Source organism: Heterocephalus glaber, unplaced genomic scaffold, assembly GCF_053883595.1.
Source record: "Heterocephalus glaber isolate CG9 unplaced genomic scaffold, H.glaber_assembly_v1.0 deba00001442, whole genome shotgun sequence".
Lineage (NCBI taxonomy): Eukaryota > Metazoa > Chordata > Mammalia > Rodentia > Bathyergidae > Heterocephalus > Heterocephalus glaber.
In genome coordinates this window covers 5,023,225-5,048,876 of record NW_028258296.1, presented here as the reverse complement: position 1 = coordinate 5,048,876, position 25,652 = coordinate 5,023,225, and the positions used below count along the sequence as shown (strand labels likewise).

Below are 25,652 nucleotides of genomic sequence, written 5' to 3'. Positions count from 1 at the left end.
CAGGTGAGACAGTTTTCTCGTGTGAGTGAAAAGGAGTCTTTGATCTATCTGTCAAACAATTCCTACAGTAAAGACACCTACGTGTTGGGGCACTTTTATTAAAAAGGGTGTATTTACCAACCTGACTGAAAACACTTTGTGAAATTTTTTCCATAACAGTGGTTTAATCAGTACTATCTTTTTGATGATTTTTATTTTTAACACTATAGTACAAATCATATAATGGTTTCCTGAAGTCCTGACAAAGTATGAATTTCTTCAGGTTTAAAATGGAGTAAAGGCCTCTCCTGTGAGACTTTGTCAAAGCAATGTCACTTTTCTAAAGTCTACCTTCGGTCTTACATTCACAGAATCCGATGAAACCACTTTTCAAGATAAGAAAGCTTCATAAATCACATCCTTTCCTGAACAAGATTATATATCACTACTTTCTTAAATCGTGGAAATTGATAACATTAAACCAGAATTAGCAGTATTTTTAAAATCAGAGACTGTGATCATTCATTCACTGTGACTGTTTTATTTTAGTACCGGGGATCGAACTCAGGACCTTGGGCTTGTGAGACAGGCAGTAGCACTAGAGCTAAATCCCCGGCCCTCACTGTGATATTTAACATTACAATAGAAGTGAAATATATGAAGGGATCATTTAAACTATCTTTAACATAGCATTAACTTGAAATGTTTCCTACCCAGCTATTAATACAAAACTTTTAAGGAAGGTACTATCTTTCTTAGCTAAAACTGAAAAGAAATTCAGTAAAAAACCCAACAACAACAATATAGATGTTCAATTTTTAAGTTCATTTATTTGCAGAAAGAATGAATATAATGCTGAACATGTGCTATTATGTGTAGGTATAGCATAATACTATAATATACCTGTAAGTAAAGCATATTTAAATTTCAACTGCCAGTGGATCATTTATTTCTGCATGCAAGTGAAATGCGTTCATAGAACACATGCAGAGAATTTCAATATAAAACGGTCACTGCCCTTTGGCACCCTTAATGTTTCTGTATGTTACAAGAATTAACTTAAAAAGCCAGCACAAACTGTTGAACACTTAGGTGGTGTGTAAACGGTTCTGTCATGAAAATTAACTGCCTGTGGTATTCATTCCCTCGACTGCCTCTGGCCTACTACCTGAGACAAGGTACATATTTAGAACAGCAAGGAAGTTTTTGGAGAGACCATCCACCCTCCAAAACAAGAACAAAAGCTCCCAACACCAAAGGGTCCTGTACGTGCATAGCTTAAAAGTAAAGAACACTAAAGAGAAATTAAATATACTTATTATTTTGAATAATGTCACACTACACATGAACTCAATAAAAAGATATACAACATTCTTTCTGAAACCTACATGAGTAACCTGAAGCAGATTCTCTTTTTAAAACTCATCAAGAATTTTTTAGTAATCAAAGTGCAACTTACTTTAGAACTACATTTACATAAAATGACAAAAATCATATAAAATTTAACTATACAAGTGGTATTCCAAATTGTAAAAACATATTATACTTTTTTAGTAATATTAAGTTTCAAAAGCAAATAAGCTTTTCTATCAGTTGTTTAGTATCCAGTTTGTTTTTAAACCTATTATTGACATAAAATAACTTGCTTTTAAAAACTAAATTATAAGGGGTTGGGTATTTAGCTCAGTAGTGCCATGCCTGCCTCGAAAGTGCAAGGTCCTGAGTTCAATCCCCAGTACCAAAAAAAAAAAAAAAACCCCACTAAATTATAAAGGGTAGAAAAGGGTAAATTTTAGAGCTTTTAAAATACGGAAAAAAGAAATTTTAAAAGAAATGGTTGGGATGTTTTAAATCGCTTAAGAGCAAACAAGCATTTTTCTTTTGTAGATTTATATGGAGGAAAGTGAAAAAATAGTAAACAGTTCTTGTAAGATAGGGTTCTCTTTCATAAATGAAAGGGGTTATTTACTAGACTGTCACATTTTTAACACACTTCACACATAAAGTAACAGCTCATCACTTCCAAAAACCTAAATCCAGCCCCGTAACTGCACTACTGACTCACCTTTTTCATTTTCTTTGTATCTACACATTCCAACTGGAATCTCTGCTTGAAACATGGAGCCCACCATAATCTCCTGTTTTAAAAGAAAACATTAATAAGACCTAGTAACATTTTATATTCATTTTCTAGCTTAACCACCTTCTTGGGTAACTGTAGTTTCTGTCATAAAAGATACAAACAACCACCTCAGAGAAGTATGGTGAAGATGAATGGATGTGACTGGATGAAAATATTCCTAATAAAATGTTGTGAAACACAATGCAGACAATGAATACAAACTTTACTTCAAGACATGGACTCTGATTACTCAGTAAAATAATCACAAAACAGCCTGACAACCTGAAAGTCAAATCTGGGTATTTTCAGAGCATCTACATGGAAGACAGTGGTCTCTGCACTGCAGCAGCAGCAGTGTCACCTGGAAGTGCCCAGACTTAGTGCATCAGAAACTCAGGAGGGGGCTGAGTCTGGGAAGCAGAGCTTTAGGGTAAGAGAATAATGCAAGGGCTTGCAAAAAGCTCAGTACGGACCAAACGGACAGGCAGCTTAGTGCTTGACTTTCATTGAACCCACAGAAAACAGAAAGTGTCCTCCATAAAAACAATGTTAAACTTTACTACAGGAAATCTGATGATCAAATCCATATACTCCAACCAGAATAAGTGAAACTGGCTGTTCAAGAAGCCAACTAGAGGGCCGGAGATTTAGCTCAGTGGTGCCGCCTCCTATCTCACAAGTGCAATGTCCCAAGTTCGATCCCCAGTACAAAAAAAAAAAGAAGCCAACAAGAGGTGGCTAGTAATGAGGTTTGAGAGTGCACAGGGATGAAGAGCACACAGAACTTGGAATCAGGAAGGGTGCTGATTCTGGAGGTCTGCAATGTCCCTGTCTGTTATCATTGCCCTAGTAACGAAGGATATCATTTTACCTATTACAGTTTCACAGACATGTTCTGTGTAAATACAATTATTATTGGGCTTGCGTAGGAAACCTGCCTTTCTCATGATCAGTTCTCTAAAGAGTATCATAGTAAACTGCCTCCACAAATATAATTTCTCCTAATGTTTTCCACTATAGAGTCCTCTACTGTCACTTCCTGTGCCTCTTTTAACTTTATTCATTTGTGCCTACCAAAGAGCAGTCAAGCTATCAACCCTGGTTGGGATGCCTGTGAGTATCAGTGCTTGGCCTTGTTCAGACCAATGATATTAGCGTATATGGACAAGGCCTTGCAGCCAGCATTTAAAATTTCTCCAAATGATGCTAACATGAAGCCAGATCGTACAAGTTCTGACTACTTTAAAGGTAAGGTACTTCCTTTTTCTACTGACTTTCGAGTACTTCTTTCCACCTGCTGATTCCTTCTGCAGTGTACGAAAGGGAAGGGAAACAGCATTTAAGGTCATTATATAGTCTTATTTATAATTTTCATGTACTCTTCACCAAACCCAAAAGACTGACATTGCTATTCCCACATTATATGTGAAAAGGTGAAGCTCAGAAGCATTTTCTTGGGCACACACTATTAGTAAGTTAAACTGCTTCCTCTACCTTAGTTTCTATAAAAATCCAGTTTCAACTTGTACACCTTCAAAAACTGAATCTTGAATCTTGGTAATTATTTATCTAGCAAAATCACACTGAAAGAAATCAATCTGGATTTACTGAATCATGCTCTATTACACAATTTTTCCTGAGAAAGGACTAGCATCATCCCCAGCAATAAAGCCTTCATACCTGCTGTTAGCCTCCTTCAAGCTTTTGTTCTTCATTAAAAAAAAAAAAAAAAAAGTATCAAACACCCCAGGTGGGAAAGCAATTTATGTATGTTGGCAAAAGGGTTATATAAACTTGAATTTGTGGTGTAAAATAGCAATTTGATAGGACTCCAAAGGCCTGTCTTTCCTCTTACACTTTCTGCATGGTACAGGAATTCGATTAAAAACTGGACTGAATACTTGCCCAAATAGGTCACATCAATAGGAAGGAACTTCCTTCTCTGATCCTGGTTTTTTGTCTTCAGTCCCATCCCTCACTCAGATTAATTTAAACAATGAACACGGGGCTCACTGTCCTCACTGTTCTGGCCACACTGATGTCGCGCTCCCTAACCCTGCATCTTTTTGTTTGTCTCATTCAATTTAACACCAATAACGCATTTACTTAGGTTATTTAACTTCTTTAAAGGGATGTCCATTCATGCAGCAAAAACACTAACTAGTGCAGAAGGGGGGGACTCTTGTTTCTTAACAGCTACACATCAGGTATTCAGTCTTTCTGCATGAAGAAAACAGTGTTTCTCTAGCTCTTCAGGCCCTGGTCACTAAATATTAAAAGGTATCTGGCCTCTACACTGCTGCAAGTGGACACAATGCGTGTCCAGGTGGAACTCCTTTTGGAAGCCTAATTCTCGAGGAAACCTGGGGACTCTTAGGTGGCCCAATCTAAGTACATTTGAATTATTTAATTCTTCCCTGATCTAAGTATATTTGAATTATTTAACTCTTCCCAACAGAAACTCTACATATGAGATGTTCTCTTACTTAATCATCATCAGAGGGTCAGCTCTTTTTAAGTCTGCCCCATGCATTCTAAACCAGATAACTGTAGCCATCTAAAAGCACACACACAAACTTTCCCCAAAACCCAAAGGACCAACAGAATTAACTAATCTAATAATTAAACAAACCTGTTAAAAAGTACAAAAGTCCACTAATTTGATGTTCTGAGCTATTTTGCTTTCAAACAAATAGTAAATTTATAAAACAGATTTTTTTTAAAAGAGGATGGATTAGTAAGCATCTCTCAAAAGGAATAATGTCAGTTCTTCTACAGAAATGGTTTAGCCAAGTCTGCACACATTTTGATGTGTTTCCCTAAGAGGCCCACACCTCTGCAACTTAAAATTAATTCTTTAACTATCTGGTTAGTTATATAAGGCTGAAATAAAAGCTAATGTAATTCTGTATACTTGTAGAGAAGCCCAATCTGTCTCTTTAAACAAAGACTGGTCAGTTACAAATACCAACATTAAATTCAATATTCTGAGTTTTCCCTTTATAAAGTAATATGGAATGGAAAACGTGCAATCTAAACTATCAAAATTTACTTAACAGGCATCAAAGCCTCTACAATTTTTTTCAAACTACATATACATTAAAAAACCAAATGTGACACTTTTGACAGAGCAACCAAAGTCTACTTCAGCATTAGTTTAGGACCAGTTCAGAAGTCTGGATGTCTACTGTTGGTTTGGGTACCGACTCGCCTAGCAAAGTTCAGTTCCTCCCATTCTGTCATTTTATTTGATAAGAAGATAAACACACCTCTCATTTGGATGTATTTAAGGGGAAATAAGAACATTTACCAAATGCTTAAATGTCACAAAAGGGCTTACACATCAACTTTATCAACATACATAAGAATAAATACACTTGGTTTTAAAAATTTTTTTTGGTACTGGGGATCGAACTCGGGTCCTTATGCTTGCGGGGCAGGTGGCGGAACCACTGAGCTACATCCCTGGCCTGGTTTTTTAAATATTAATTTATCTAAGTTTTGGAAAAATAAGGTTCTAAATACCTTTTTCCAGTCTTCTGATGGAATATAATCTTCATCTTCTTCAGATTCTTCTTCTATTTCACTATCTAAAATAAATAACATTATAAAATGGTTGCTTATTCTGCCCACATCTGTTTATCTTCATGTTATTTTTATTTACATGCTGAGTAACATGTGCTGACCTAGGTAGACACTTTCAATGGCCCCTAAAGACTAGGGAAATGTGGGGTCGAGACAGTCTCTTTCTAACCCTTCCTTACTCTGGCACCAAGAGCCTGGTGGCAGGCAGCTAAGTCATATGGTCTCAATTCAGCGCCCCCGAACACTGGCACTTCTGTAGCAGCACTTCAGAGGAGGCACGTGAATGGGGGTCATGTCCAGGTCCAGAAGTCTGCAATTCTCTACAACTTCCATTTTCTTCAGAGAGAGCAAGCTGCTGTTTTTCACACTTTGAATAAGAATGTATTAAAATGAAGGGTGGGAGATACGAAAGCTATTAGATTGCCTGTGTCTTCTCAAGTATAAATGAGCACACAAAGGTCATTATATATGGCAACTGCCATACATGCAAGTCTTGTATGGAAACGTTAGGATAGAAGGTACACGTATAGCTTACATGTACACGACACAAGAGAAACACCAGATCAGAAGCATGAAACGTGTATTGTTCCAAAAGGCAGGGCTTGCACTTAGAATCCCTCGTGTTAGCAAACTCTGGCAGTGGATGTGTTCTTTGTTTAGCTAAAGGCCAGAACACCAGTACACTTTCCACAATCATTTCATAACTAACCTTTCCTTGCACTAACACAACTTCTCTTGAACTGGATCTTTGATCCAAACTCAAAGTTCTTCTTATACAAAAATTATAACCGGCAGTGACATTCACTTCCCAACTAAACTGCATTCACTTACTCACACAAAGCACTAGTCATGTTTAAACAGTTATTACCATAGTACATTTCATAAGAGGCTACGTCTCAAGTGCTTTTCTCCCTTTTCAAATACAGAAATTACCTGTTATGAAGCAGCCATCTTCCAGAGTAGTCATTTGGACTCAGAATGAACAGGCAGGTAGAGGAAGCAGGCAGGCAAGCACAAGTGCCTACCTCAGGAATCAAGGACTGCTTTAGACCCAAGACCCACAGAATACAGACAGCAATGCTCTTGAGTACACAGTCACACACTGTGCAATCCCACTTCGGCCTACACCAGATGCCACCATACGATGGGGGTCCTGGATGACTATGTCACGTGGTGATGTCGCAGCCATCTGAGTTTGTGCATGTGTACTCTAGGACAGTGATGGTGAACCTTTCAGAGATCGAGTGCCAAACTGTAACCCAAAACCCATTTATTATCGCACAGTGCTGCCACTGCCATTAAACCTGAAATAGTGAGGTTTTAGTTTAGAAAAAAACAACTCTATATGAATATATCTTTTGCCTTAAAAACATGTGTGCCATAGGTTCACCACCACTGTTCTAGGATATCCACACAACCAAGAAATTGCTGAACAATATATTTCTTACAATGTGCCATTGTTAAGTGAGCATGAGTATACCTCAGAAAAGGATAAGAGGCAAAGCAAAGTAGAGAATGAAAACTGAAAGACTACATGAAATAAAAAGCACACCCAGTGCCAGGGAGTAGATGGCATAGTAATCACTGCAGCGTGTTCACTGACCCAGGGCCTTCGTGCTGCTAAATGAATAACCTACAAAGAAAGCCATTTACTTTTGAAAGAGACTGCAGAATAAATGAATTTAAAAAGCAGTGATAAATGGATTAGAATTTTAGGTACCATATAAAACAGTAAAATTTATATTCTAACTAGAGCAATGACACTTACTTGTATCAAAATATTTACATCGGCGTGGGCGGATGGTTTCCTGGGTGTCCTGAGAAGCAACAGATTGTGACGGGTCATCATTGGAAGACTGAGTTTCATCCTCCTGACCTGATGAATCCTTTATGTTCTCTTCCTATGGGACAGCAAATTACATTTATTCAAGGTGTGGAGAACAAGGCTGCAGACAGAAGGTCAGGTGTTCACATTTTGTTCTACTGTACCCGTAAGACTAAACGGAACGCCACACGGTGCTCTGTGCTGGCTCTTGGATAGGAAAAAAGACACTGGTGGAAAAACTGGTGAAGCCCAAACAGTTCAGTTAACAGGACTGTGCTAGTGTTGATAAAGATACCATGGTCACATAAGCTGTTAATAGAGGGAAGCCGAGGGAAGAATATACAGAAACTTTCTATATCAACTTTGAAACTCTTCTCACATCTAAAATTATTTCAAAATAAAGAAAAAATACAGAACTGCCAATTAGCCCTTGTACTTTAAAGTCAATAGCATTTTTCAAAATGTGGTTTTACATAAACTACTCAGAAAAGCACTGAGAAGAAATCTAGAATGACACAAATCAAAATGTTACCTCTTAGAAGTGGGTCCCAGGGGATTTCCAATGTTTACATTACATATTTCTGTAGTACCTTAATTTTTAACATTTAATCTCTTACTGTATTTAACTTTGCAAACTGTATTCAGAGTCTGGCACTATCTGTGATTTCAGTCATCCACTACAGGTCTTGGCAGAAACCTACAGTAAATACTTAAATTAAAAAAAAAAAATTCCTTACAGTAAAGGCCACTTTGCAATTAATTCCCCTCAAAATAATCCCCCTCATTGGAACACACTTACCCCATTGTTCCTGCTACTTTCTGAAGCGTATCTAGAAGTTCTCTCTCCTGAAAGTCTTTAGTCTAGCTGTTGCGACTGCCTTGATTCAAAATGTTTCCCTCTCCTGGTCATTCTGACACTGGGGAAGAGCTGGAAGTTGCATGGTGCCAGATCCAGTAAGAAGGACAAGGACATATGTCACAAAACGTCTTTCAGAGGGTACTCAGCAGCCGCATTCACTGTACTTTTGATCATACCTTGCAAAGACACTCAGGAAAGAGGACTTCCAAAGCTGCTTCAGAAAGTGGCAACAATGTTGCTTCTCCTCTGCATACCTGTCTGCCATCTCTGCCTTGGAGCCAGCCAATTATGGACTGAAGTCTCTACAAACTGTGAGCCAAATAAAACCTTTCCCTCTTAAAACAAACAAAAGGCTGGGGATGCAGCTCAGCAGGGCTACCAATTCCTGGCAAGCACAAGTGCAGGATCCTGAGTTCGATTTCCAGTACAAAAAAAAGACTTCTCAGCAAGTGGCAACAATGATGGGATATATTCAAAGGAAGGAGTGTCTTGAGGAGATTAATGACATGGTGTCTTTTACTACTAAAAATTTTATTTGGTTAGTTAGGTTTTTGAGGCAGGGTCTCACTATGTAGCTCAGGCTGGGCTCAAACTTGTGGAGATCCTCCTCCTGCTTCAGCCTCCCGAGTGCTGGGATCACAGGTGTGCCCCACCACGGCCAGCTAACATTTTAAAAATTCAAATATTCATCCACTTGGATTACCCCCGGAATATGCTCAGTGGATAGAAGGTGAACTACTGTCCATATGTATAACCTTACTTTATTTTCCCCACTGCAGCCACTGTTGTCATCATTATCAGCATCTTCATCATCTTCACCTTCCTCCTCCTCTTCCTCCTCTTCCTCATCTTCTTCTGGTAGTCGAACGGTGCTATCATAACCATAAAGGCTGAGAAGTTCATGAATTGGCATGTCGCCTTCCTAAGCAGACCAAAATAAGTCAATTATTTATTTATTTATTTATTTTTGGTACTGGGGATGGAACTCAGGACCTTGCTGCCTGTAAGGCAGGTGTGGTGCCACTGAGCTAAATCCCCTGCCCAAAAGTCAATTTTTTAAATCAGTGATTTCCTATCTCTAGGCTGTAATTAATAAATCTATAGTCACTCTGCAGAACAATATTTAAAAATATACACCAAGAATTTTCAAATTATAGAAAGTAAAACAAGTATTTTTGAAACCTAAGAACATGTCAGTTTTAAATATCCTATAAAACTGACCAATTTTAACTGTTAAAATCTTTTCAAGTGTAATAGTGACATTTGTCTAAAATTGACTATTTTTTTGCAACTAATCCAGTATATGTACAATGACAGTCAATTAGAACTTACACATAGATTCACTTCTATTAAATGAGCCAATTAATTTGGAGAAAGTAGAATTAGGAAATAGGCTTTAAACTAAGTCAATAAACCTAGAAAGGGAGGTGAAATTCACAGCCCAGCCAAAGCACATGGAAAAGCAGCAGTGATTCACAGGATGGCACCACACTGCCTGGGCCCCTCTCCTCCGCGGTGTCTCTACCCACACCGAGAATCACCTCACACCTGTGTCCCCATCCACGCTACAGACTGTGCTCTCTACTTATAGACAATGGAATGCAGGTCATTGCCTTCAGAAGTCCCGGGAGTTACACACTATGGAGCAGACTCAAGCCAGCTACCCAGGAGCTGCTATCCTATGGGGAGGCTCCAGGTGCCTCAGCCGGGGCCTTCCTCAAACCCCCACAAACACCCTCATCGGCTGAAGCGAAAAATACCCGTGCGCAGGAAATGAAACAAGCTTTCTGTAGAAGGGACTCTAATCATTAGGGAAGTCATACTTAGTACCAGGGAAACACAACAAAAACCCAAATCATCTGAACATATTAGACACTCACACAATACACATAAGTGCGTGCTGTGAAAAAACCCCCAGAGAAATGTCAGTCTGGAAGCTAGAAAAATGCTACTCATGACATGAGATGTTTTGTACTGCTTCAGCATGGTGCCTTATTTTGGAGCAGAAATAAGTCCGGGCCATGTGTTAAACACACCGCTACCGTGACCAGGGGTACAATGGACCAGATGACAATCTGGTGACGCTATCACTTAGATCACAAAAATTACCCCATCACTCAGAAACCGAGAGCAACAAGCAATCTAATGATTACAATATGTACTTTTTTTAAATAGGAAGACAGTGCCATTTAATAGTTCTCTTTCCCATTGTAAATGGAAAATCTAGTTATAAATCAATTTGTGAACTGTTTCTGAAAGAGAAATCACTTCTGAGAACCCTAATCAGCTGCAGCAGCTCTGGCCTGAAAAGCGGCCACACCAGGCAAAGCTGTGCCACTCCAGCTGGATGAGCAGCAGACACACCTAACCCACAGCGCTCACAGTCTTGGAGCATGACACGAGCAGTCCGAGAAGTGCGAGAGTAAGGACCACTCGGAGCCGGCCCGCATACCAAGGGCGTGGCAGAAGACACTGAAATCTTGGGAGAAGGAGCCAGTACTAAAGAAATAAGAACTCCAAAACCAAGAGTAGCAGAGTAAGGGAAAGACACAAGTCTAGTTCTAGACACAGCGGCAAGTAGCTGTCATGAAGCATCTCCTGTATGCCACATTTGTGCTCCATACTTTGCTGTTTTTCTCTTAAGAATGAAAGCAGAGTCAGAGCATTACAGAATCTCGCTGGACCTTTAAAAGTGCCAGATAGGATTGCTTGCTTTTATTTGCTACTCTTATCTGCAAACAAGGAAATAGCCAGAGAGACACATCACGTATTGACAGACTTCAGTACTACATCCAGACCTCCTAATCCCAGGTTGTGTGTGTAACTCTCCTTACATTCATCATGCAGGCCACACGAGAAGCAGGGTCTGCCCGATGTCACTGCCACGAGTAAGAGCCACTTCTGGTGTCAACAGTGTGGACAGAGGACAAAGCAGGAAAACACTAGCATAGTCGGCTGCGACTCCCATTTGCACAGCCCTCAGACTTTATGAGGAGCTTGTGGTTTAGTTTATCCTCGCAAGTGTCCTAATACATGTTACTATTAACTCTGACGTACGTGCTTATTTTTCATTTGAGATCTGGTTTTATTACATTGCTAAGGCTGACCTACAGCTCACAGTCCTGCTTTCGCCTCCCAAATGACTAGGATTACAGAAGGCACCATGGTACTCAGCTACCTCTTTTAAAAGATCTGGAAAACCACACAGCTATGAAATGGCAATGCTCTATTCTGACCAGACCATGCCACTTGGTCCACTCTTAAGAAACAAAGCGAATTATCAATCAGATAAATGTTTTCCACTATTGGTCTGTCATTTATTTAAGGGGATTAAAAAACTTTAAAGCTGTATTTGGAAAAAGTGCTGGGTCTCATCTTGGGAGTCCATGACCCAACAGGTCTCAGGAGGGTTAGTCAGTCTTATACTGCTGGTGCTGAAGCACACGTGACACATCTGTTGTAAGATACCAGCAAAAAGTATCTGCACTCACATGTTTACTGCAGATTTCACAGTAGCCAAAATATGGAAACAATCCAAATGCCCATCAGATGACGAATGAGTGAAGACAATGTGGTACATTCACACAACAGAATACTATTCAACCATAAAAAGGTTAAAATCTTGTCACTTGCGGCAACACAGATGGAACAAGAGGTCATTACGTCAAGTAAAGTAAAACAGACACAGAAAGACAAACACAGGTTCTTACTGATCTGTTGAAACAAGTATGTCAACCTTGTGGATCAGAATGGAATGGGTGTCACTAGAGACTGGGAAGGGCTGGGGGAGAGAGATGGAAAGAGATTCAGTAACGGGGCACTGAATCAGAGCAGGGGGATCACTTCTGGTTCTTCATCACAGCAGGGTGACTACTGGTTACAACAATCTGCAGTTCAAAATGACTATAAGACTGTAAAAGTGATTCAGGGTTCAAGAGATGGAAGTACTTATTCTGATCTGAGTATTACACACTGCTCACAGGTACTGAATCACCATCATGGCCCATGAAGATCCACAGACACAGAGCAAAGCTAAGGCAGCTGGGGGTGTGGGCTCATCATTGATTGGACTCGTACTGAGATGCAGACACCAGCCGGTGTCTCTTGGCAATCAGTTCTTGGGGTTCTTCTTTGGCTTCCTTCATTCTCTTGGCCAAAAATTTAGCACACTCTACAGCCTCTGCCTTATTTTTTTTAATACACTACTTCTTCAGAGCAGCTCGCTGGCATCTGTGTTGTGGAACACACAGAATAACAAGATGCTCAGTCTTGGGTGCTTTGACACTGCTGCACACCTTCTCTTCATGGGTCCTTTGGAATTCTGCTAGCTCTTTGGTCCCCAGGTGACAGGGCACAACAGTGTCCATCAGCCTAGGAATGTCTTCTTTTGTTATGATAACCATGATGTGAATATTTGGATTGGCAACCACAATATAAATCCAAACATTTGTGCTTTCTTTGGCCAGTGCTCCTTTGTCCGTAAGAGGAATAACCTTCACTAAGTAGCAGGTGGACAGGGCAGGGGTTAAGACACCCTGCTTTGCACTCTGTTTCTGCAATTTTATCAAGAGCTGCTGAAAAAAGATGCACAGACTGTCTCAGGCAGGGTTTAGAGATCTAGGAACTGACAACTTCATATGATCAAAGTTAATCTGAAAAAGGGAAGCCACCCAGGTAAAAAAGCAGGAACGAAGGAAACGTATTCTGGGGGGACTTCAGTCCCTGGAGCCTGGCTAGGTCAACACCCTTAATGAAATCCCATGAGCCTTGCACTAAATTCCTCGTCTTCACTGAGCTAGTCCAGATGGATTTGTCTTTGTGCTCCCTAGATTCTGATGCTATAAACAGTACAGACATCCTGGAAAGCAAACACTCTATTTTTCTCTCTGAAATAAAAACTAAAGGATGAATAAAAATTGGCCAACAGCACAGGGTTCTAGTAGGGCCTGTCAGTCACTTGTTCAACAGAACATCTCATGAGCTCATGTTATCAAAGCCTACTTTCTACCAGGTTCCGAAGGGCTTCCTTCAACTGAAACTGAAACAGCACAATGAAGCAGCAGTGCTTTATTCTCATTCACACAAATGTCAGAAATGCAGAAAAGGGGGAGCAGAGAGAGAAGGATGCGGTCAGCAGTGGATTTTCCCAGTACAGCACGGATCTGTGGGGCACACATTTCTGGGAATCTTGTGAGTAACTACTATGATTAATGTGCGTATCATCTGCCAGACACCGTGCAAAGTACTTTAGATTATTTTAGTAAAAACAACTGGAGCTTAACAGTGTTACTCCAGAGTCACAGGCTGACTAATGCAGCTCAGTTATGGTCCCAGGCAGCCTGCCTGGTCACTCGTGTGCATATGGAGAGAGGTCGCCCTCCTTCAGCTATGTGACCTTAGGTGCAGTACGCATCATCCTCATGTAGCATGAGAGACAAGGCCTTGAAGAATAAGGAAAATGGGCATAGGACAAGATGAGTAAAAACACAGGAATGTGCATCACACTCATGTACTACGCTGTAAGAAACAAGTTGTGTAAGCACTGCAGCAAAAAGAAGAGCAACATGGGCCGGGAATTTAGCTCAGTGGTTTTGCCGCCTGTTGTGCAAGCGCAAGGACCTGAGTTCGATCCCCCGTATCTAAAAAAAAAGGAAGAGCAACTGCGTCTGCATGAACTGAACGGAGGCTGGCTAAAGGCAGAAAAGGACTGGCTTTTTAGAAGACAAACACTCGCTGAAATGAAGTCTGCCCTAATTTCACAACACCAGGGTCAAGTCATCCGACACACAGCAGCAGCATGCGGCTGGGGTGGTGCCTGTGTCCTCACGCAGGGCTCAGGCGTGAGGGTGACTGCAGCACGTGCAGCACATGATGGCCTTCAAAGCAGGGCCATGTGGTGGACAGACAACTCTCTCCATCTCCTCAACACAGCAAAACAATGTCCCAGTAAGTGCTTGTGAAGAGAGAGACAGAAGGAAAGAAACCGATTTCCAGACAGGAAGGCCTAAGGGACCACATCCAGATGAGACTGGAGACAGTTCCCAAGGTAACCAGCTGCCTGGGGGCAGGCCTGACTGGAAGATAAATCTGCGGGGATGATACCGTGAACTCTGCATAGTCGTGGTGCTGGGGTTTCTTTTAAATCTGTAAAATTCAAGTTGTGCATATGATTCAGGAAAACCGCTCACATTTTAATCTTTATTCTCTTACTTTGGAAATTAACTGGGAATGGTCAGTGCTTACAAGTTCATATTACAGTCTAATATTACTGTGTGACTGTTTTCCTGAAATGTATCTAAATATATAAAGATATAGCTAATCTTGATCTTTCTTCATCTGTTAAGAGTGCATTTGAAATTAGAAAAAGTTAAACTCAAGTATTACTAATGTTTAGAAAACAAAAGTCTATTTTATTTACTATGTGAACTGACATCCCTTCTTCAACCACCACAGGAAATTCTAAACTACCTAATTCTATTAAAACTTTAAATGCTAAACATACAATTATAATGCATTTTCCATCAACAACATAAATGCAACAACTATAGTCCTATACAAAAAAGCTGCTTCTATGAAGTTTTCATTAAAAAGTTTAGAAAAAACTATTTTATGCAACCAAAGTGCCAGCTGAAAAACACTTTGCCATTTCTTAATATAACTAATGTTTTGCTTCTATAAAATCAAATGAATAGTCATCATGACAAAATCTTACTTATTTTAAAAAACAAAACCACTTTGGTTTGAATCACGCCTGAGGAGACTGTAACTGCAGGAAAGCCAACATAATTGGACCTCCAGCAGCTTAGTTCAGGTGTAGATGAAAGCAGGACTGGTAATGTGCTACTTAGACCTAAACCGTAACTGCTTCTGGGTGAAGTCAGGAGAACCTGGAAAGGTGTGGGGCTATCTGGCTAAAGTGATGATAAAGCGTTGGTCCTGCTGTCTTTTTCTTCCTCTCTGTGGCCTCTACGAAGAATTCTATTTTCATTACTGTTTCTGAAGGAGGGTCAGGTGAAAGCAAATTTTACACAGCTGAAGAGTTGGGGAAAGGTGTGGATGAAAGATGAAAAAAAAAAGCAAAGGCACACCCAAAATTTTAGTAAAGCCCATTAGCAACTTCATACTAATTAGATATAGTATCCTGAAGTAGAAGAAAAACATCATGCGTATTATTGTTCCAAAAAGTACTTGATTAATTCTTGCTAACACAGAGGGAAAATACACGATTCCCCTCCTTTACCTTTTACTCTAGTCTTCTTTTCAGAAGCAAGAAAGTATATCTAAAGTGAGAGAAATTTTTGTGAGTATAGGCAAATAATTGAAAATAACTGCCTTTCCACTTCAAAAATATATGAAGTGACTATCATTGTTAAACTAATTGTTCTCCTTGATGTTCAACTAGGATCTGAATCATCTAAGCAAACTATCCTTGTCTTCTGAGTAGTGTTCCAGTCTCTTACTTTTAAAGAATAATTCTGACCCCGCAAAGATCACTGTGATAACCAATACACTAGATCAGCCATGTTATCTAGCTCAGAATAATAAAATACTAAGTTGCTTAGGCACTGTGGATTAAACCAGCTCTGATCACTAGAGGGTCTGAAAAGGGACCACTGGACAGGATCTGACTAAACGATACAGGACTCCTTCTCAAGCTCTTTGATACTTTAAAAAGGTCCAAATTAAAATTCTGAAACACAGACTAGTGATTTTCCACAATATATTTTCTAAATCCTTAAAAGCTGGCACCGTATCTTATAGCATATGTTCTTTCTATCATGGAGCACAGCAATTACACACGTAACAAATTTTTATTAGAGCATACCAGATTGATTTGTGTACTCATTCAATACTTTCATTCACCATGAAATTTATTGGTGAATAATAGTCTTGGTCCCTTCCCTCAAAAATTTAATAGAGGTACAGATAGCAAATTAAACAAACATAATCATTCTATTAGTTTTTAGAGAAAAAAAAAAAAAGCACAGGATACAATACAGAGTTTCTGTAAAGCTAGTTAGGGTTAGGAAGTGCACACTGAAGCGTAACCTCAAACCCAGAGGGTAAGGAGCCAGCCCTGGGAAGCCCATACCATGGAGGGTGAATGAGCCAAAAGCCTTGAAGCAGGAAGAAACTGGAGAACCCAGAAGCAAAAAGCAGCTCATATGGTTACAGCAGCGCGGTAGACTGACAGCGGGGCACACCATGCAGGGAGGGGCCTGAGAGCCAAAATAAGGAGTTTGGATTGTCTTCAGTAATGGGAGTAACAGGAAGCCAGGAGGTGTAAATTAATGGAATTATTAAATGGAAAGAGGGCCGGGGATTTAGTTCAGTGGTGCCACTGCCTGCCTCACAAGTGCAAGGTCCTGAGTTTGATCCCCTGTATGAAAGAAAGAAAGGAAAGAAAGGAAGAAATAAAGGAAGGAAGGAAGGAAGGAAGGAAGGAAGGAAGACAGATCGATCAATCGATCGATCATCACAGCTGCTGGGTGGAATCATACTGGGAGCAAGATGGTAAAAGAGGAAATGGGTAAGCCCGCTAAGAAGCTGCCGTTAACTGTCTAGGACAGAAAGGATGGCAACCTGGGCAGAAATTAGTGGCAGAGGCAGATAAGACGCTGTGGATAGAAATGATAGGCTTATGCAGAGGACAGACACTGGGAATGAAGGACAATGACTCCCTGGTTTCTGCGTTTGGTAACTGGATAAACAGAAGTGCCTGTTTTTACAGATAGAGACAAAAGGGAAAGCATATGTAGAAGGAGGAGAACATTGGATGTTTAAAACTCAGATGTTTGTTCAAGTATCTGAGCAAAAATGCCAACCTGATACCAGACCAGTAATAATGCTAGAAATATAAACGAAGGAGACGAGACACTGCAAAAGTAGGTCACAGCGCTTCGCAATTTTCAAATTTGATGGGCATGCAATTCACACTTGCCTAATGAAGATGCAGATCTGGATCCAACCCCCAGAGATTCTGACTTAGCATGCCTAGGGAGAGGCACAGGAATCTGCTCTTTTTAATCAGTCCACGGACAATTCTGATGCAGCTGACTCTCAACCTATGTTCTGAGGAGCAATGATCCAGAGGCCAAAGGCCAAGAACCAATGATCAGGAAATGCAAACATTTAAGCCTTAGGTAAAAGAAGAAGGGCCTGCTAAGACACTGAACAGGAAGAAGAGAAATAGAGAAAATCACACAGTGGGCACTCCAGAATTCAAGCAAAAGAAGAGAACGGTAACTTGCAATGAATACCAAGAAAAAGAGTAAGGTACAGAGAGAAAAGAGAATGTAGCAATGGTTGTAACAATGAAAGGCAAAGGTCACTTTGACAGAAAGGGCAGACACCCTCCACACCACTTCAAGCAGGGAATGGAAAATGAGGACAAGTGTTAAGGCTCTTGGGCTCTGAAGGGGAAGAAATAAAAGGTGCACTAACTGTGGAGGGGCAGGTGCACACACAAGAGGAAATTTAGAATCCTTGTGGACCCAGGTCTATGATGTCTTACCAAAGTCACTTCTGATTCTAACATTTCACATAATAAAGCTACGTCTAAATATCTTAATTTCAAACTTTATCCTATCTGTGACTACATGGGCTTTTTGATATGAACTATACAACTTCCCCCTCAAAATACAGAGAACATGTTTCCTCTCTCCACAAAGTTATAACCATTTATCCCCTAGCTTTCAATATTATTTACCCTTGCAAGATCCTCTATTTCAGAACTGAAGTTTGTTTCTCCTTCCATCATTTCTTCCTCTTCTAATGTTCGTTCATCATCAAAATCATGAACCAGCATGTCAGCTGATGGATCAAATTCATGGTCATCTGATGCTGCTGAACCTCCTGGTAAAGAATATTTTAAAAAGTATGGTGAACCAAATTAAGTGTCGTATTAATATCAGTTTAGTGTATATGCATTATTTATTTGAAGATGGATATAAGTCAAAGTACAAGAAAAAAACTATGCACACTAAAGATTATTTCTGCTTTTTAATTTCTTGCCCTTCCTCATCACCAGCCCGCAATAAATCTCCTCACGCTGTTTGCCTTGCCTTACGCCTCACCCTTGCATACTCAGTGACACTGCAAAGCTGAGGGTGGAAGTACAGTATTTGTAACTGTAAAGGTGTGTTGCAATCTTCTAAACACGAAGTGTAACTTATAAAGAATGGTCGTATCAAATAAGAATGGCCTTTTAGTTTGGGGGGGGGGTCACAACTCTTACCATTTGATTAATGTTTGACAGAGCCAAGAAGCATGAGGCACTGTAGGAGACACTGCCCAGGTTTGTGTAAAGTACGCTCTGTCGTACTCATTCAGTTTTGAAATCACCCAACAGTGCCTTACATCACACGACTACAATATGGATGAATCAAGTATTCTTTGATCAGCACTTCCCTGGAAACACATTCCAGTTGACTTCTGAATTGGAATAACTCAGAGATAAAAGTAAAATTTATTAAAATTGCATACAACACTCTTATCAAAGAGATTAAAAATACTCTAGGGCAACTGAATCCATTTTTTGCCAGATGTCTGAGGAACATTATTGGATTCAACAGGGCTGCTCTTCCTAACAGTCTCCAGAAGCCAGGAACACACATTCTGTGAACCATCCCACCTGACTACTGCCACACCTGAACTCAGGTTTGTACAACTACTGCGGGCTGATGAGCAAATGGGATGACCCTCCAATGCCTAGCAATCCATTTCTGGAAGGCCCATAACAGCAGAACTCAGTGGAATGTGTTCTCTTCAAATTCTTGTTCCTTGAATTTTTCTAGGCAACACACATGAATCTCATGCAAAAAGTCAAAAAATTTCAATCTTCAACATAAATGGGTTAATTAACATTAAAAAAAATGAGGCATCTTATCACTTGAAACTGTTGACGGTCATATTGTGGTATTTCATTTCATTCCAGTGTGAGAACCAATGAGTAAAACAGAGACATAGAGGCCAATTCCTACTAGTGGTAAGGTAACACAAAGACTCAGGGTTCCTCAGGCATCTCCCACAACTTTGTAAATAAGCACCATTTTGTTTGTTTTTTGATAGGGTCTTACTACGTATTCTACACTGGCCTTGAACTCTTCAAGATCCTCCCGCCTCAGCATCCTAAGTGCTAGATTACAATGGCCTGGAGCACCATACCCGGCACAGGCACCATGTTTAGCTTGCCACATGCCAGATAGTATGCTTAAGCATTTCACAGACATTATGTCAACCTTCCAACAACCCTATCAAGTTGGTATTATCATCCCACGAAAAAGGGGAAAAACAAAGGTTCAAGGCTTAGAGAGTTTAAATGGTATCTAAACTCAGACCCAGCAGTGGCAGATGGAAAGTGAACCCTTTGCCCATCCCAGCTCCTCCTGCAGGCCCGGAAGGGTGCTCCCAGGAAGGAGAGCCGTCTTCACCAAGATGAGAGCACTGTGACCAGGGTCAGACACGGGGCGCACAGGGGGTGCTGCGCTGCTCACTGAGAAGCCTAAGAAGCTGCCCCTGAATGTAACTAAAGAGATAATTACCTGTCAAACCGGGGCTCATCTTACACCAGCCAGGTTACAAAAAAAATGAGTTGCTGACAATTCTCAAAGTTCTAAAATGATTTACAAAGAAGTTACTATTTCTCCTGGACATTATTCTAGTACTGACGGACCAGATGTAAGGGTCCCCCAGGAAAACCACTAACTTAGCTATAGTTTTGTGTCCTGTTTTCTCTTCTTAGCAGTTTTCAATGGAAAATTTTCCTGAACTTCTCAGTCCTCCCAGGAATCTTCTGAGGCTGTCAATAGTCAGTAAGTACAGATGATACTATGCCTTTTCTCTTCCTTGTAGACAGGAAGATTCTTTAAAAACCCCAGGCCATTCTTTTTGTATACTATTACCTTAGTCATAATTCTCAAAGCAAGTTAATTCCTAACTACTTATTACATTCTCAACAGCTTAAAAACAATCCAAGCCCACGATCCACAGCATCAGGTCATGATATGTAACTTGCCTGATGGCCCATTTTTTGGTCATATTCTGCAAAGCCAATTAAAACCTGCCATTTCACTTCCCACATCAAAACCCACAGCAGACCTTCTCTGTAAACTTTCAATTTCAACTACTTTTCTGCCTTAATCTGACCTTGTTCTGACTTCTCACCTAGCTCTCTAGGATCAACTAACCATTCTAATCCTTTCTGTTGACCCCTGGACCCATCCTCAGGCTTTCTTTTTTTTTGGGGGGGGGGGTCCCCAGCAATAAATTATTAGCGACTGTAATCTAGTGTTTTGTGTAAGTATCTTGCTTCAGAGTTAAGGCAAGGACCACTGATCCATCCTAAGACCACCTCACTGCAGAATTGCTAGAAGGGATCCTACACTCTTATTTTGAGACAGGCTCTCCTCACAAGGTGGCACCGGCTGGCACTGAATTCACAGCCCTTCTGCCTCAGTCTCCCAGTGCTGGGTTCGGGGTCTGCATGTACCACTCTGGGGCAACTGACGTGTTTACGAAGACTCAGAGGCAGATTCAGTTTACCATGTGTCATGTGGACTTATTTAACCATTTAAATCTTTTTCCTCCCTTGCCTTAATTCCCACCTCTAATGACGTCTAGTCTTACAGTCTACCTCCTCTTTGGTTTGCACTGGCAAAATCTATACACAGACTACTGTGAGTGTCATTATTAATAATGACCCCCAAGCCCAGATGCTGCAGAAGGCACAGCTTTTTACTAGTGGGCCAAAAAACATTTTTATATGAGGCCTCTATTCCTGGTTTCCCCCACCAACTCTTTTAATTCTCTAAAACTATCATTATTTAAAAGAGTATTTTACATTGTAAGTACTGTGTAATGCTGATGATTTCCCTCAGTCCAAAAACCACCTAAAAGAAACAAACTACACACACCCTAACACCTAAGTATCAATAAGTACCAAAAGTTACTAAAAACATTTGTATTCTTCAAGCTTCACTCCTCCCCCAGTCCTGCCTAGCTGGACACAAACTGGGGGAGCCATTTCTTAGTATCAGATTTGACATAATTACTCTATCTGCTGACCAATATCTGGAAATTCCTAAAAATACCGAAAACTCACTCCACTTGCAATATCATAGTATTAATAAACACAAGAACCTACTTTTTCAATGTGTTTGAAAGAAAAAAATACTGGAAACAATGATACAGTGATACAACACTCAGCTGTTTTACAGATTACATCCAGTGTTAACCATCCAGAACATATTTATAAGCCAGAAAGTTAAAATCCTTGAGTTTCACAAATGTCACAAAACTTAATGTATTTTATTGTCAAGCATATAAGAAAAAGTAAGGCATTTTCAGCTGAAATGAAGAGAAATCAACTGTGAACTGAGCACTCGGGATGAGTTCTGGAAGCAATCTAGCCCAAGCCTCCCAGAATACAGTTAATGTGCTCGTGCAAAGGACTGGGTCACTGAAGGGCTTACACTGTGTTCAGCATTACACAAAGCTTTCTTCTTATAATTACGACTGCTTCAATAACATGTAGATACAGCAATGTGGAATACATCCTATCTAAATAATCTACATGAGATGGTTTCCAGTGAGACATGGCCCTGCCTCAGAGCGCTGCCCACGCTCTCCTGGTCCCGCTCCCTCTCCTGCCTGCTCCACACCTAGCGGACACTTCTCTTGGCCTTGGCCATCTCTGGACACTGAGGCCAAATCACTAGGACCTGACTCTTCCCACGCTGTTCTCAGACAACCAATTATTGCCAAGTGGGAAGGCTCTGCCTTGTGGGGCTGGAGCCTGTGAGTGAGCAGGAACCCTCAACCTAGATTTTATATGAAATATTTTAAGTTTTAAAGATTGCTATAGTGGCCAAACAAAAAACATGTGGTCTAGATTGGTCCAAGGATCACTAATTTGCAACTTCTAAGACAGGAATACAGGAATCTACTGTATCGGAAGGAAAATATTAAAAACCTTTAGATGTATGGTCAGAGGATAAAACTTGGTACTACTAAAATCTAAAACTAATATAACTAATTTATAACACTAAATATTTACCTCTTGAACCTTTCATATAATTTTTCCCTCCTGCAGTAAATACACTAACAATTTTTTTCCTCAAATGAAAAAATTTCATTTCTTGCACAAGCATTTCTAAGCTATTTCCCTTTTCAAAGATACGTCATATACACTTCAATTCAAGTAACAACGTAAAACTGTAAGATATACATATGGCGCAGAGAGAGAGAGAGACAGAGAGAGAGAGAGAGAGAGAGAGAGAGAGAGAGACAGAGAGAGAGAGAGAGAGAGAGAGAATATGAATGGGCATGAGGGTGAGCTCATAGCTGCCTCACCTGTACTTTCACGGGCAGTCAAACATTTCATCCATTTCTTTCTCCCCAGAGAAAAGCATTCAGAAGAAAAGCAAGTCAGATGACAGTCTAACTCCTCTAGCCTTTATGCAACTAATAGGATAAATATTAGTCAAATAGAGATTATTGAAAACATAGGAAAAATACTTACCTGGACTTGAAGATTCAACAGATGGCTGAGGGGGAGAAAAGACAACAAATTAGCATTTTTGTATACCACAACTTCATAAACATGAGAAACTACTCAATGACTAATGTGACACCAAGAACTAGAGTAGGCTTTAATGTCCAAATTCCCTAAGAGGAACTAACCCTTTGCATACAAATGTTTCCCTTCCATTGTAATTAAACACAGAGAAAAACCCAAACACTCTTGAATCTATAAGTAAAGACAGTAATACAGAATTCATTCATTTTTGAAAGCAAACATGGGCTTCATACCTTATATGGATTAAGGTATGCTTTTAGATCTTGGAATTTCCTGAAATAGCTTTTCTCCCATTGACCCACAAAAACCTATGCACTAAAGTTTGCTATCAATGGGGTCTATGGCTTTCAAAATGAGTTGTGAAAAGGGAGACAACTTAAAGATACAATTTTAAAGAAAAATCATATTGTAAGAAAGCAAAAGGAAAAACTAAAATATCATCTAAGTACTAAACACTGTCAACAGGCCAACTTTACTAACAAAAACACGTATTTTCATGTTACCATGGCATTGGCAACCACTCATGCTGAGAAGAGGTTGGGTCAGCCTCGAAGCCTGCGGTACCCCAATCCCAGTGTCTCCTCCACTGCACCTTCCTACCTCATAAACTTACCCACAAACAAACGGAAAAGTTAAAGATAAAACTAGTACCCACCTTATTTTAGTAAACTTACCACTTGACAGTTTGTGGCCATATCTTATCTTAATTCAACTAATTTACAATTATAAACAAGTTATCTATGAACGTAAACTCCTCCCAGACAAAGTCAGTAACTCAAAGGATGCTTAGATAGCATGAACTTTATGAATAAAATCTTGCCAACTCATTCAGAGCTACCGTCTAGTGGCCACAGGGATGAGGGAGGCCCAAAGCACTGGCCTAAGTGAGACAGGGACCAGGCAGTATTTTTCCCTTCTGTTAAGTAAGGAGGCAGACAGGCAAGGAGAACAACACAGAAGTCAGAAAATGCCCAAAGCTAGGGGTCTGAGACAAATGCCCGGAGGGTGTTTAAATTTCATCTGGAAAACCATGCACATTATGCCACCGTGGTGAGCACAGCCTTCTAGATCCCACATGCTGACTTCGCTTAGGCTCTTCTGGGGCACACGTTTTGCAAAGTGCCACTGCTTCTCCTTAAAAGGCTTTGCACGACAGTGGCTCCTTCCTATTGCAGTCTCCGTCAACGTTATGTATTTCCACTATCACAGCACTGCCACCATCTACAAGTTTCTTTGCCAGAACACTACTGACCCAGCGCTTTTGAAGCTGGCTGTCTAATGGGAAGCTGGTGAGGAAGGCGACGGGGCACTGCCACCCATTTCTGACTGGAGATGGATTAACCAGCACACAAATTACTACACAGCAAATTACTATTCTACACCATGAATCCATCCCTCTTTCATGCGATTCTATTCCACTTCCCCAAAGCCCAGCCTCTGTGTGGGACCACAGCCGTGCTGGCCACCATCGTCATCCAGTCCCAGGTCGCTTGCCATCCGCTCACCGTGGTCTAACAGTGCTGCCTGCCTTGTTAGCAAGCTTTTGGAACAAGTTTACACAGCATAAACAAAAAGAACCAGCATTTTTCAGTTCTTGAGCATTTAGTTCTTTTTGAACACTTTTAATAATTCTGATTAAAAACAATCCACTCTACTGAAGACAAAGATGAAGGCATGGTTTTACTAATACTAGATATCAGCATAGAAATACTGACTGGTAAATGGCACTTGCTATACTTCAGTGTATAGGCGGCCTCACCAGCACGGAGTGACAATAAATACCACACTGATCATTATTTTACTGACACAGAGTGACCACGTTTAAGCTCTTTTGAAAAGGGTTCCAAATACTTTCCGTTCACTAAGATACCAAATGTCCAGCAATCTGGTAGCCTTTGTAAATACAGCCTGCATAGAGCAGAGCTCCCAGTGCTGAAGAGTACATTAATGATCATACCATGCCAGACATGCTGGGACGTCCCAAAGGCCAAGCAGAGGAAACAGGGGTGGTCTGCCTACTGATAATACTCAGTATCTGGCCACATTTTAGTATTTTATGCCCACAATAAAACTCTATTGTATCAATTTAGGAGGGAGGAGATTAGTTCCTTGTAAGTTAATTATATCCAATTAAATCAAAGATGAGCTTCTGAAAACTGGCATTTGAACAGTTCACACTGTGAGTATGACTTTGTTCAATTGACAAAATGATTATCTTTCAAGATAAAATACAAGTTTTCTATCATAATGCAAGAGGTTTCAGTCTAGAACGAGGGCAATGTTTATTTCGAAGTGAAAAAGAAACAGAAGGCGCTTACATTTACGTAAGGCCACCCGCGTTTCCCAGGGCACAGTCATAGGTCCATAATGGTAACTGTGGCAATGCCAACACCTACTCCGCCTGCCTCATTCTGTGGACTAGCGGACCTGAGGACACAGAACCACGGACTGAGCTCCCTGGCGGTGGCAAAGGCAGCCTGAAGGCTGGGACCTGACTCCTCAGGGCTCCTTGTGTGCCTTCTACAGAAACAATCCCATCATTTTTTTTTTTCCCTGTCCTCACCTCTTTTTTCCTTTATTACTTTCTCTTTCCTTCTAAAAAGTTTTAACAGTTCACAGCATATTTAATACATGAACACAAGCAACGTCTGTCATGCCAGACTGTTATCTACATCTCTTTAGAAGCTGTTATCTCCATCTAACA

At 40.3% G+C, this 25,652-nt stretch overlaps 1 protein-coding gene across 21 annotated transcripts in view; it reads right to left on the bottom strand.

Annotated features, from left to right (window-relative positions):
* Positions 1-25,652, bottom strand: part of Mier1 (MIER1 transcriptional regulator) — a 57,274-nt gene that overhangs the window by 21,280 nt on the left and 10,342 nt on the right. For 16 of the 21 annotated variants that reach the window (XM_087212888.1, XM_013070968.3, XM_004841484.4 and 13 more), the window contains 6 exons: positions 22,892-22,916; positions 18,080-18,225; positions 9,131-9,292; positions 7,455-7,587; positions 5,627-5,691; positions 2,045-2,117 (listed from right to left, as the gene is read on the bottom strand). In XM_087212888.1, coding sequence (XP_087069014.1) covers positions 2,045-2,117; positions 5,627-5,691; positions 7,455-7,587; positions 9,131-9,292; positions 18,080-18,225; positions 22,892-22,916 — 604 coding nt within the window. Of the gene's footprint in view, positions 1-2,044; positions 2,118-5,626; positions 5,692-7,454; positions 7,588-9,130; positions 9,293-18,079; positions 18,226-22,722; positions 22,760-22,891; positions 22,917-25,652 lie in introns of all 21 variants that reach the window. The other 5 variants (XM_021255569.2, XM_004841483.4, XM_021255570.2 and 2 more) reach the window with 1 other exon arrangement.